General features: G+C 41.4%; 1 protein-coding gene across 2 annotated transcripts in view; it reads right to left on the reverse strand.

The window, feature by feature from the left end:
• The window catches only part of Piezo (piezo type mechanosensitive ion channel component), a 154865-nt gene that overhangs the window by 15758 nt on the left and 125363 nt on the right, over positions 1 to 13744 (reverse strand). For both annotated transcript variants that reach the window (XM_089581740.1, XM_089581739.1), the window contains 6 exons: positions 12135 to 12753; positions 10615 to 10675; positions 10400 to 10463; positions 5921 to 6068; positions 4534 to 4581; positions 4055 to 4386 (listed from right to left, as the gene is read on the reverse strand). In XM_089581740.1, the coding sequence (XP_089437866.1) occupies positions 4055 to 4386; positions 4534 to 4581; positions 5921 to 6068; positions 10400 to 10463; positions 10615 to 10675; positions 12135 to 12753 (1272 nt within the window). The remainder of the gene's footprint in view (positions 1 to 4054; positions 4387 to 4533; positions 4582 to 5920; positions 6069 to 10399; positions 10464 to 10614; positions 10676 to 12134; positions 12754 to 13744) is intronic.

The following is a 13744-nucleotide window of genomic DNA, read 5'->3' on the forward strand; positions in this document are numbered from 1 at the left end:
ACTATCATGTTTGATTCAATGTTTTATTCAATGATCTCAAGACAGCACCACTCTTCACCACAATTTTTTTTTTTTTCAAAACGAAATGCAGCAAAAAAGTAAAAATGCCAATAAAAAATATCACTTTTTTTTTATAACCCCATGCGTACACTTTACAAGAGCTCATTTACATGTATCAATGTGTGATCATATAGTGGTCCTTAAAAGCATACTTAAGTTTCACTACGCACTGCTGCTTTCCAAACATTCTGTACTGAATGGAAGTTAGCACTACTTGTTGCACCCTTCAAACACACTGAATGAGACTGTCACATCAGTGCATTTTTCCCACAAACTACCTAGTACAAGAGTGTGCCCTGTCTGCTTGCTCATTTTTTTTCTAATAAACACCAGCAATGAGAAAAGTAGGCAAAGCATTAGTTGAGCATTAAAAATGAATCAAGTATATACACAAAAACAACACTTTTCTTTTCCCGCCTAATAGGTGCTTAAGGTGGAACTGATAATGCTATACTTGGCTTACCATTGAAGAGTTTGTTAGAAATACTTGTAAAAAGCAACCATTACTCCATTTTTGACAACAGCTAAGTTATGGGCACCAACGTGTGATCGCATAACATATTCTCATGAGTAAAGTTGCACCACACTTTCATCATTTCCTTGTACACACTTTTTGCGCCAAATAAAAAGTTGTGACTGACTGATAACATCATTATAAAGCATGATATTCTTAATACCATCATCATCTGTTTTGTTCCATTGTTTCTAAGCCTAAAGATGCTAAGGTGAAGCACTTGTTTCAGAAAACGGTTTGTACGCTGGTTTCCAGAGGATCAGTTTTAAGCCTTGTACTATTTTCCCTTTATGTTAACAACTTTCCTTTCTGTTGGATGCATTCAAAAACTGATGAATACTGATAAGGCTGCAAGAACTTTCACAGGCAATACACTAATAAATGTTGAAATCCAGAAAAACGAGTTCTCCCATATATCATATATCAGCTTAGTTTAAAGCTAACACACTGACAATAAGCACAGCTAAGGCACTGTACATTCAATTTAGATCTCAATACAAGCGTATCAGCCCTATTCAGCTAGAGGTACACCTGCCATCAAAAATTTATGGAAGGTGACTGTTGAAAGTTAAATCGTCCAAAGCATGTTGCTTGGGATTTAAAGGTGCATTGTATAATTCGCACACTCCGAATAAGGCTGCGTGTACAGCAGAACCTCATTGATATGTCCCTGGTTGATACCATTTTCCGGTTCATACATCCAAAATTGCAAGCAGTATAAATGTTTTTCTTCTGGTTAATATGTTCTGGGATAATATGATTTCCGGTAAGTATGTTCATTATTTCGCCAAATTCTTATCGTATGACACTCTGAGTGACCTACAGTGGGTGCGCTAACATGTTAGTGGGCCGAGCCTGAGGTCAGGCGACATCAATAGAAGCCCGGCGGCTTCCTTGCAGTGCATCTGTGCAATGGGGCGAAGCATCCAAAAACTGCGGCGGTGCGCTAGCACACGAGCGGGTCGAGCCTCGGAGTATGCGAAAAGGAAAGCGAAAGCGCAGCGGCAGCCAGGTGCCAAAGTGGCTTATCCCTGACAAATATATGCGATGGGGCGAAGCATCCGAAGACGACGACGACGACAACAAAACGGTCTCGGCTCCCTTCGCCCTTGCTGGACTGGATACGCCGCGAAGTTTATTTTGGACAAATGCAGATGAAGACTACAAGGATTAGAAAGCTCTACGAATGTAAAGCAGAGAATGACCAATTCCGCATATATGGGCATTAACCCATCAACGCTATCGCGTTATACCCTTAAGGCAGAGCTTAAGTGTTCCCTCCAGTTTTTTCTTCAAAATCTGGGTCTGTTTCGATCATACGTTCCTCCGGATAATGCACTTTTCCCATGCACTTAAAAAGAAAAAAAAGTTTCTACCATATTTACTCCAGGGTGCATGGAAGACTGCGTGGAATAAATTAAATATTTTTGCTAATATTCCCTTCCATAAACTTTTGACTGCGAGTGTATATCTTGATAATGCTTTGATTGAGCAGGTGGGCTCCATAAAATACCTTAGTGAACTATCAACCTTAATTGCCAACTACATACCAACCATTGTCATATTTCACATACTTCTGACAGTCACATGGGCAACTATGTATGAAACATGTATAGAACCAATAATTTACAGAAAAAGGCACTGCATATGATTACATCCTCTAATACAGGAGTTCTCAAATGGCTCCGTCGTGCTGCTTCACGCCCATCATGCAAAACCAACTCGTCCAACAGTTCGTGCTTTCAAATGGTTTCATGGCGCCCTTGAGTTCCTAAAAGTTCCTTTTGAGTCCCCCAAGCACCTAAATCATTGCACGCCCGCACTCCCATATTTTTTTCACCAAACAGCATTATGGCCCCATTTCGCCAAGGTTGCGGTGGTGCAGCGTCCGTTCGAAACCACCACCCCAACGCCTCTAGTGCGCAACACAACTAGTGCTCGGGAGTTCTGCTGGAGGTGCAGAGGGGAAAGCGAACTGGTTTGGTTTGTTTTTTACGTAATCACATTGCAGTTACTTAGATGTCATTGTTCCACTGTAGAGGCAGTCATTATTAATTGAATTTGGGCATTTTTTGAGGCACTGTATGTTAGCATGCTCTTTTTTTGCGTACATGTTAAGCAGAAGTGGACAGAGGAAAAGGCACATGGTGTCTTATAGCAACTTTAGAAAACCATGGGGGTTCGGCTGAGAACCCGTGCTCTAACACACATCAGTTAAGTACACTTCTGTTCACTAGGTAGGAGAGGGCCTTTTCCTCTGATGTCTGAAACTACAATTGCAACAGTGCTATTAGCAACAAATGAAACACGAACAAGACAACGTAAACACGAACAGCAGAATGAAAAGACCTTAGTCGGGGGAAGCTCAATACTACTGCAGGTTAATTTCACTTTGAAGATGCAAACACTGTCCTTTAACCGTGCTTGTACAGTCGTCCACACACCTGTCTACAGCGCTTGAGTGGTACGCTCCGTTGTGCATTCATGACAGTCACTGCTGCCTGGTCGGCTCATATAATATAACTTTTAAAGACATGAGGAGTTAAGCACGATCCATGGCAATGCGCATGCATGATAAGGTCTTGTTCTGAGCTCTAGGCCACTCGTAAATGACACCAGTATAATGCCTGCTCTAGACAAGTCTGTGGAAGACTGTACTTCCTCTGCAGGAGCTATGTTTATGTTTTTGTGTTTTTGTTTTCTTGCTGGTGTTTGATTTGTTGCTGACAGCACATCATATGGAATAATTACCCATGCTCATTTAACCTCTTTGTATTGCCTAACTGCCAAACAGGAATACTAGAAATGCAAGCAACTTAAATTTCTATTTTCCCATGACTCTTAATGCTACGCAGAGTGCCTAATTTACTACTGTGGTGCATAAGTGTGGAATTCAATAGCACTTGAAGCACCTATGAATGACAAACTTTTATTTTACATTAAATGCTTTTAATTTTTGAAGACTGAAAGTTTTTGTTGAGTCCTAGTTTGAGCTGTTGTTTCAGCAATGCCACTTTCTTGTCTGCATAACTAAACTTCTCACTTCTTTTCACCGATCACGCAACTGGGTTTCCTGTTCTGTTATTTCATTACTGCAATAAGAATGTACGAGCAAAGGGCCTATATCAGCTTTGGCTATCTGCATAGCAGTCATTGCAAATGTTCCAATTCAAGTTGAGAAATAACTTTAAAAAATATGATGATCATAAACTTGTATGGTGCAAGGGCCTCTGTGTCCAAAGAACACTATGGCACAACATGTTTTCGTCTATTCAAGATGGGGTCAAAGACCAATTTCCCAAGTATTTCACCCCAGATAAGCCAAGCACCAAGCAAGGGGGGAAGCTTGTACCCATTGCATCAACGGTGGATACCCAGCGGCACTGGCGATCGGACCCCGCACCTCCCGCATACAAGGCGGATGCCCAAACAACTAGTCCACCGCTGCGATACTTTAAAAAAATATAAAAATGGACTCACCCTTTAAACAGGAAGTAATTTATGTAGTTGTACTTTTTGCAGAAGAAGTTCCCCAGGATCCGAGTGGGATAGCCTGAGCGTATCTGATATGCTGAGAGGATCAGGTAAATGCACTTGATGAAATACCACAACTTCGGAGGCAAGTTCTTTTCTTCCACAAAGGATCGCTGAGAAATCCCTGGCAGTACGAAGAACATCCATATGTGTATGACAAACACTATGAACACCTGGAAGATAAGCTTGCCCAGGATATACTTGCGCAGGTAGAGCGCCCGGTCAATCACGATAAGGGCAAACTGGGCCAACAGCATGATAAGGAAAGGCACAGGGACCTGCAAAGAATACGCACACCTGTTCAAAAGTGTCCAAAATTAAAATGAAGCAGGCTGTTGTCAGTAAGGGCATCCCTATTCAGGCATATCTATTGTCATGCAGATGCTAGCACTACACAAGCGCCTGAAAAATCTCTGAACACCTACCTCATTCTTCTGGAAATATGAGGCAACACCGTCTTCAGATCCTCCAGTCTGCAAAAAACATAATTCTATGAGCGGACTAGTCAAAGACTAAAGAGAACACATACAGACGTTTTCCCCTCTGCCACTCACGCCATGCTCCACACAGACCCCACTCATCTGGATCATATAACCACACAGGGTAGATATTCAAGAGCACTCAATTCCTAGCCAACCAGGATAACATTCTCATGGGTCAGCACGTGAACGTGGGAATTTTGAGAGTGCCCACTCAAAGGCCCACATGATCCAAGCCCACCCAAGTCAAATGACCACACAAGGCACACTCTTGACAGTGCGCCCATCAGGGTATTTTCAATAGGGAGCAGTTATGACTTCTGAAGGTGAGGCCAACACTGCCTGCCCAGAAAAAACTTCCTTGCACAGGAACCATCATAAATGCGGTGTGCTGTCGGCCCACATTAGAGAAACTAATGCTACTCACAAGCAATAAAGTATCTGAAGAAACCGCAACTGAAGAAAGCTATCTGCGAAATAGCAAGATTGATTAAAAGCTCAGCAATTGTCTGTTGCAACATAAAATTTGACAGCTTAAAGGGACACTGAGGACAACTCCATCGAATCATTGTCTTAAAAAAAAAGATTGATTCTCTGGCTCTTTCTTGCTTTGCTGACATTTGTCCAGGAGCTAAAGACCCATTTATCGCCGAGTAAATTGATTTCAAATCTTCCCACCAGTCGATTCAAACTCGCGATGTCCTTACCAAAAAGGACAGGTTGCCACCACTTTGAAGTGAATAGATGTGTAGCGTAGCCACTGGGATTTGCGTCCAAAAAAACTGTGTCGACGCAACCATCTTCCTTGCAAAACTGCAGGTGATGATGACACCTGTTTTTTTTCCTAACTTATAAATGCTCTATTTTCAGTGAGAGTGGTCTCTTAATGATTAGAATGCAGTACCCTATTGATATAGGTCAACTTCTTTTTGTCCTTAGTGCCCCTTTGAACCTGCATACGCTGTGTTAAAAATGCCCACTCATGCCTTGTCGCTAGTATCGATCACGCTAAAAAAGAAAGGATACAGCATGAAATGAAAGAGGCACTCAACTTACACAAAAACTAGTCCCATGGCCAGTCATTAAATCTGAGCAGCTGGACATACTTTGCATTGCAAAGAATTGGTGCTCGTTTTTCACTACACAATGCTGATACGCCCACTTCAAGCTCTCATACAGATAGATACACTCAATTAGGTATAAAAATTTTTGAATTACACTAATTTGGTCCTTGAACCTCATTTTTCCCCTATCTTTCAAGCGCTTGCTTTATGAGCATAAAGAAAAAAGAAATTTGGTATGCAACATGATAGAATGAAGTACATATACGTACACCAAAGGCCCAGTAGCCGAAGACCATAATGAAGAAATTGATGAAGTCGCAGAAGAACATGTAGGCATAAACATCTGTAGTCACCCTGTACACTGGGTGCAGCAGGTTTTCAAAAAAGTTGCGAAATGGTTCCACATATCGGGATATGCTGTAGAAAAATAGTGACAGAAAGATGTGTGCTTAAATGTTGAAAAAGTGCTGCATAAGAACATTTTTAATCCATACCAACAACATATCAAAACAATATCAAATGAAATGAAAGCCAGAACCACAGGCTACCTCAGTGCATCAATAAACAATACCTAAAAGAGGTAGGTAGTCGTGAGTTCGTCAGAAATCCGTCTGGTCAGGCATGGTGATCCAATGGAATGAAGAAGCATTCACTGACCATAGTCGAAAAAAGAAAAACGTCACTTATATTGAACGGGAAGCCTACACGTTTTTTTTTTTTTCAACTATGGTCAGTGACTGCTTTTTCACTCCATCAAAAGAGAGAGAGAGCGAGAGTGAGTGAGTGAGTGAATGAGAGTGAGAAAGAGAGAGGGAGGGAGTGAGAATGAGAGTGAGTGAGAGAGAGAGAGAGTGAGAATGAGGGAGAGTGAGTGAGTGAGTGAGTGTGTGTGTGAAGTGTTAGCGGACCACAGTTACCACTTCATCCACGAAATGAAAAGCACTAGTGACAATAGTGACAAAAGCTAATGGCATGTTATCAGCGATGTGTAGGGAGCACTGCTTTTCATCGAAGGGCGCACTAGAGAGAACGTAAGCAGTAATATGCAACCACAAGAGCATAAAGCTAATATTGCTAGGCGCTTTAAAATGTATTTGCCGAGCGACATTTGCTTTTGGTTAAGAGTTATAAAATCACAACCTTGCACTTATACACTGCGCTGCTTTACTTTTGTGGCTAAACTAAAGTTGCAGGTGTCATTACATTGCAGAATTAGCTGAGGAAGAGAATAGTGTCATGCAAGCTGGTTTTTCACCACAACCTTATTCACACCCTCACAACATTATTTTTTCACCTTGTGTCTATAACACTTGCAGTTTTATACAGACAAACATTGCCGAAATCTGAGATTGGGGGTTTAGTGCTCGCGCACTAATAACATTTCAGTTCACCAAAAGCTATTATACCGTTGCAACAAGTTTTCTTTCTACGTTTGTTTGCTTCTGCAAAAGTAAACAGATTTCTCTCTATACACTACGCCACAGCAAGGTGTCTGCACTATTCTCATCACTGTTAAGGGCCTTCTATTGCTTCAGTACAACTGCCCTACCAAACAGAAACCAAAATACAGAAATGCCTTACAGGTGAGCCTACCATGACAGATTAGACCATTGTGAATTGATCTTAAAAACAGACAACTAGCCTTTAAAATATGGCTTTCTGAACAGCTCATTTCAAACACATAAAAATCAATTGTGAATCACACATCTAAACCAAGATTTCTTTGGCAGTGTGCTATGCCCAATCTTGCAGTGTGTCGAGAAACTCCCATACTACCGGAGCTTCGCAATGACATTATTCCATAGTCAGGAAGGCATACCACAGGGCGTTGACAAAACAAGCCACTGTGGTCAATAATCACAAAAAATACAAACAGCAAGCTGTTTCCTCAGAAAAGGCTGCTCTACAAATTCAGCACAATTACTGTTAAAGGAACTGGGTGGTTCCACGTAAGATTGAACAAAGGGTGGCTGCTCAATCTCTTATATTTATTTGAAATTTTTATATATTGTTGCCTAATCACTGAAAAGGAGCGATCCGCAATTGGTTTTGCCCCCCCCCCCAAATTTTTTTGAAGCACGTGAAATTATTAATGGCAGAGAAGTAGAGTTCCGCGCTTCAGTGCTCTACTGTTTTGGCCAACTTTGGTTATGAATTACATAAAATATTTTAAAGTTAGGCACCTGAAAATTGTTTTGAGTAAATATATGGATATTTTTGTTTGTGCTCCTTTATTTTTGTCTGTCTGCAACCTATAGATGCTTTTATATGATTTTCAAAGTCCGCCCAAAGAACGTTTTTTTATCTAGTTTGCGGGTCGTTATATCAAAAATGGCTTGCAGCAGAGTGGCCGTAATTACGCATTATCAGGTATGCAAACAGACCTATCAAACTGCTGAAGTTGATATTTATATGTCTTTTCGACAAAGAGATATAATCACGCTAAATTCAAGAAAACACAGAACAATGAAAACTTCTTACAACAATTAAAAAAAAAACAATTTTTTATATTTTTAAACTTTGTCCACCTGTTCTCCTTTATATCAAATTTTGGAATCATTAAAAACATGTTGTATAACTTTGTTTGTGTAGTAGTTATGACCCTTCTAATGAGACCCTTGCGCAATGTTGAGCACACCATGCAGGACTGAAGAGCCTGTCATTTGTGAATCGCGTATGGGTTTGCAATTTTGGTAAGATGTTGTATGTAGTCCTTTATGTCTCAATGCGTAAGATTAGCTATTAGAGCCAGTGTAGTGAAGGACGCGGGATTATTTTTCACCGCCTGGGGTTCCTTGATGAGCTACGGCATCACATAAAACACAGACGTTTTTGGCGTTTTGCTTCCACCAGAATGCAGTCATAATTCGATGAGCAGCTTAGTATACACACAAAGAGGTTAAAGTCAAATAAGCAAGCAGCATACTTCAAATAATTTTTAGCAAAATGAACAAATTGAAAATGTCATTGGGACCTGCTTCATTAAAAACAATTAGTTTCTGAGCTGCAATCATTTATTCGACAACGCATAATGCCTTCACTCCTGTACACCTAGTTTCTTCCTTGCAGACCTGGCTGTGCGTGCCACGTACAATTCAGAGGATACTTCTGTTGGCGACTTGGTAGCTGCTACGCATGCCACGTTTCCGGTGGTTCTTCGGCGTGCCAAACAATGCGGTGGCAGGTGAGCGTGCATTATCCCCTTCCGTCGAGACCATGTGTGGGGACAAAGGACCAGTTTCTGCCGATTTCCTCTACCCCACGTGCGAAAACGAACTCTCAAAGCGTTGCCTAGTAAAACGAGCGTCTGGGGTGCACAGGCGTATACATAGTAGCCCCGCTCTCATGGCCGCTGCGGAGCCCAAATAGTCTTGATACTGACGCCCTCAGTGCCACCGACACATTTTCACAACTCCAGACCTTTTCTAAGAAACTGAGATCCAATCCTCCCTGCATTCTATAGACACAGAAGGCAAGAAATCAAGTGTACCATCATTTGCCAATCCTTGCTCAAGGGTCTCATTGGAGGGGTCGTAATACTAGAGAAACAAAATTATGCAACATGTTTTTATTGACTTAAATCTGATATGAAGGAGAGTCTGTGAACAAAGTTAAAAAAATATAAAAGTTTTTTTTAATTGTCGTAAGAAGTTTTCATTTTTTTCATGTTTTCTTGAAGTTAGCAAGTTTAAAAGATCTAAAAAATTGCTTTTTTTTTGTCATAAGAAGTTTTCATTGTTTTGTGTTTTTTTGAAGTTAGCACGATTATATCTCTTTGTTGAAAAAACATATAAATATCATCTTCAGCAGTTTGATAGGTCTGTTTGCATAGACGATAATGCATAATTACTGCCACTCTGCTGCAAGCCCTTTTTGATATAACGACCCGCAAATTAGATAAAAAACGTTCTTTGGGCGGATTTTGAAAAATTTTATAGAAACATCTATAGCTTGGAGACACACAAAAATAATGTAGCACAAATAAAAACATCCATATATTTACTCAAACAATTTTCAGGTGCCTAACTTTAATAAATTTTATATAATTCATAACTAAAGTTGGCCAAACAGCAGAGCACTGAAGCGCGGAACTACACTTCTCTGTCATCAATAATTTCACGTGCTTCGAAAAAATTTTGGGGGGCAATACCAATTGTCGATCGCTCCTTTCCAGTTATTAGGCAACAATATATAAAAATTTCAAATATATTGAAGAAGTTGACCAGCCGCCCTTTGTTCGATCTTACGTGGAACCACCCAACTGCAGCCCCTAAGACAAACTAGAAGAAACAATTAAGTAGAAGAATTGAATATGAAGCTGGCCCAAAAATACTCCAAGGCACTTTGTTCAAAATGCTTGTTGCACTAAAAATGGTTAAACACGCTCAATGTAGATTTTAAAACTCTCAGAGTGAGAAACACTTCACACACTGCAAAAAACTCGCCAATTCACGCATTCCTCTGTCACAGCATAATACACTATCAAGCTGCACAACCTGGAAATTATAATTTTGTCCTTCCACCTGACGCTTTTTAAGAGGTCACAGTACAGTTAAAGACTATGCAACCACTTCCTGCTACCTTGCATACTACATTGGAGTTCTGTTGTAATAATAATTTTGGAATTTCAAAGGGGAAGGTAAATGTTCCGTTGCTAAGCTAGAACCAGGTAGCCTTTTTCTCCAAATAACCAGTCACATTTGAATTCCCACATTGTTTACTGAAGCATGCACAAGACAGGTACTTACCCATCAAATAGTTTGCTCAAATGGACAAAGCTTTCATCCAGGCCGCTCTGTCCAGGAAGGACATCTGGAAGTTAAAAATATGGCAGCAATAAGAAAAATACCACACCACGATAGCATACCACTCTGCAGACACACTTTTTCTCCTTTAACCTAACCCAACGCTTCACTCGAGATCTTGCATTTCTTATGCATGGGTAGCAGGGTTTTCAACTCACCATCATAGCACCTTGACCCCGACGAAGCTGTGTCCAATGGTAGAGCTGCCAGTTCTAGGGTCTGCATTCAATAAGAGCAAACTTGGTAAGTACGCTTCTAACACTGGACGTAAAAACATTCCACTATAAATTATCTGCAGACACCACACATGAACATTTTCCTTCTTTTCATTTTCTATATTTTTATGTAACCTACTCAACATGTCTAACTTTTTAGCAGAACAGCAGCCCCTATCGGCTCTGGGGATGGGGGTGCCTTCATACAAACTCACTCATACACAGCTTGTTAGTAGCTGCCTGCCTAGCTCTAATTGGCTTTCACCTTGGCAAGTGCTGCCATGCCTGATCTACATTTAGTTCCTCACAAAAACTGCATCTCAAAAATGGTTTCCAAATCATGTTCAAACAAGATGAGAGGGTAGTCCTGATTGATAGTATATTTCAATGGCTTCCTTCATTCTCATCAGGTTTTCTTCCTTCCCAGCAGGTGTGCTTACTCATCAGTCTCTATTTTGACATGTGCTATAGATTATTAGTTTTTTTTTTTTTTCACATTGTGATGGACTGGAAGCAATGAAGTGGGCACTGGTGGCAAAATTGAAAGTAACACCCATGACCTGGCTGCATTCAATGTGGAAAACAGCGGGTGACCTGGTTGCCAGTTGCTGAACGCAGGCCGGAACACTAAGAAACATTCCTAGCGGTTTGTTGGGCCAGAAAAAAATCACCACTATCAGAAGCAAGCAATGCACCGGAATGCAAAGACTCCAGAAGTGAAAAATTGTCCGGTGATTAGGAATGCCACTTATGTTTCAGCCCACATGTAGCTACCGGGAACGAGCGCACCCACTGTTTTCTGTACTGAATACGGCTAGGTCATGGATGTTACTTTCAATTTTGCCGCCAGCACCCACACTTTGTTTTCACCCCGTCACTTTCGCGGCTCTATCAAATATGGCGGCGTTACGAATTCCATGTCTGAGAGCGCTGCTGTCGAGATGAGGCAGTGCATGGTCACGGGGGAGTTTTTTCATATTTTGCGGGCTTTCTTTCCAATGTGGAAAAAAAAGTAATCTATAGCAAATATCAAAATATAAATTTGTGGACTAGACATTTTTTGTGATGCTCTACAATCTGGCACTGCAATTTTCACTGCAAATGGAATAGCTATGAAGATAAATTTTTCAATTTAGTTAACAAATAAGCTGGACAAAATATAGAAATAATCTGACATACTTAATGCACACAGTGGTCAATAACATGGCTGATGTTGCCTCCACCTGTTATGCTACGATACCTTTTTAAACCACGGCTTAAGTTAGCTTATACTGCTTGCTCATAATCATCCTGTGTTCTCATTTTTGTCACATTCCGATGCTTGGACACTTGCAAAATAGTTTAATCAGCTTCCATCTCAAATCAATTACATTTCTGAAGCATTCTATCACACTGTTCCCTGCACAGTTTCATTAGTTCATTACTATCACACCTTCGCATTTTGAGTACTTAAGCAGGCTTACCCCGCTGGTTCCAGGCTGCTGCTCAGGTGGCACATGTGTGAGCAAACCGGGTGCGGCTTCGGAAGGCCGCCTGGCTGCTGTGTAGTACTGTTCCTCATTCGACACTGGCTCCTGTTGCTGGATGGCAGACACACTCACACTTCGGTCTGTGTCCTTCCAGAGACCAAGACTTTTGAGCATGAAGCGGTGGAAGAAGACCAGCAAGAGCAACAGCAGGTCATAAAGTGCATAGTCATTATCCTCCTTGCGTTTCTCAATGCCCAGGATGCGTGGTGGGTCAAATGGTCTGTTCACGGGTACCGAGTCGTTCCAGTCAAAGAAGTCAAACTGGAAGAGGTATTTGACAACGACAATGGCTTCAGTGTAGGTGATGATTGTGATCCAGAAGGTCTTGGTTGGCCGTGGCACTGACAATGAGCCCCAGAGAAATGCCATCAGAGGCAGTGGCAAGGAAAGCAGGCTGGCAGACTTCATTTGGTTGAGAACGATGACTAGGTAGCAAACAACTTCAGATCGTGACACAATTGCATAGTAGCAAGCAATCAAGAAACGCACTAATGATGGCCGATGCTTGTGAACATCATGCTTATCAGGGCTGTCTCCAGTTTCCATACTTCCACTGCAAACAAACAAGAAAAAAGGGGCAGAAAGTTTCACATAATCATGAAAAAAAAAAAAAGTCTTTTCAAGCTTGCTTTTAACAGTGATAACTTTCTCATAGCACAATGTATTCTAAATATTCTCCATGATTAATGAGCAGAGCAGCCAAAAAGCTTGTTGCAGTGGGTTAAAACCACAGAACACACTGTGTCCAGCCTCATGCTGGCTATTTAACCAGATGAATAATTTTGATGCATTAGCATTACTACAGCGATCTTTGCAAAACCTGTCTGTCTGAAATGTGGAGAAGAGGTGGAAGAGTGGAGAGTAGGAGCTGCTGAATAGACTCAGTGGGAGGAGTCGCGAGGGGAGCAGGAAACGCAGTGGCCAACCAAAGAAATGGAGGAGGAGAGGAGGAAACATGGTGGCCAGTCAGAGAAGTAGAGAGGAGGAAAGTGCAGTCCACGTGCTCTAGCACAACAGCAGTGGCTCCCGCTCTTTCTGTCTGTCTAGCCTGTCTAGGGCACTATTATTTTATAAAATACCACAAGGAACTCGTCAGACTATTTTGCGCAGATGCTGTGATGTCACACCAGCGCCTAGGCAGTATGCAGTGGCATTTGGTATATGGGGGTGCTGTGATGCTGTGTGTGACAACAACTGTGCATGTCTGTATGAGTCATATGACCAGTCATGACTCATGACAAAGACTGGAAGTGATGTCACCAGCCCCAAAGTGTAGGTGTGTATAAGTCATGTGACCAGTCATGACTTATGACATAGACCACAAATGACGTCACCAGATTGGAAGTGATGCCAGCTAAACCAGAAGTGGAGTTAGCAGGCTGGAAATGACGTCACCAGACCAGAAGTTTGTTGCACTCAGTTGCCAAGTGGCGCTATTTTATCGCATCACACATGCAATGGAATTAAGTGTTTGTGTGCTTGGTTGTCTTGTTGCGTGCATTAATTATCTGTGCTTGTACCAACGCTGGTGTCCTCATTTGGTC

Source organism: Amblyomma mixtum, chromosome 3 (assembly GCF_055824585.1).
Source record: "Amblyomma mixtum isolate Tamu chromosome 3, ASM5582458v1, whole genome shotgun sequence".
Classification (NCBI taxonomy): Eukaryota; Metazoa; Arthropoda; class Arachnida; order Ixodida; family Ixodidae; genus Amblyomma; species Amblyomma mixtum.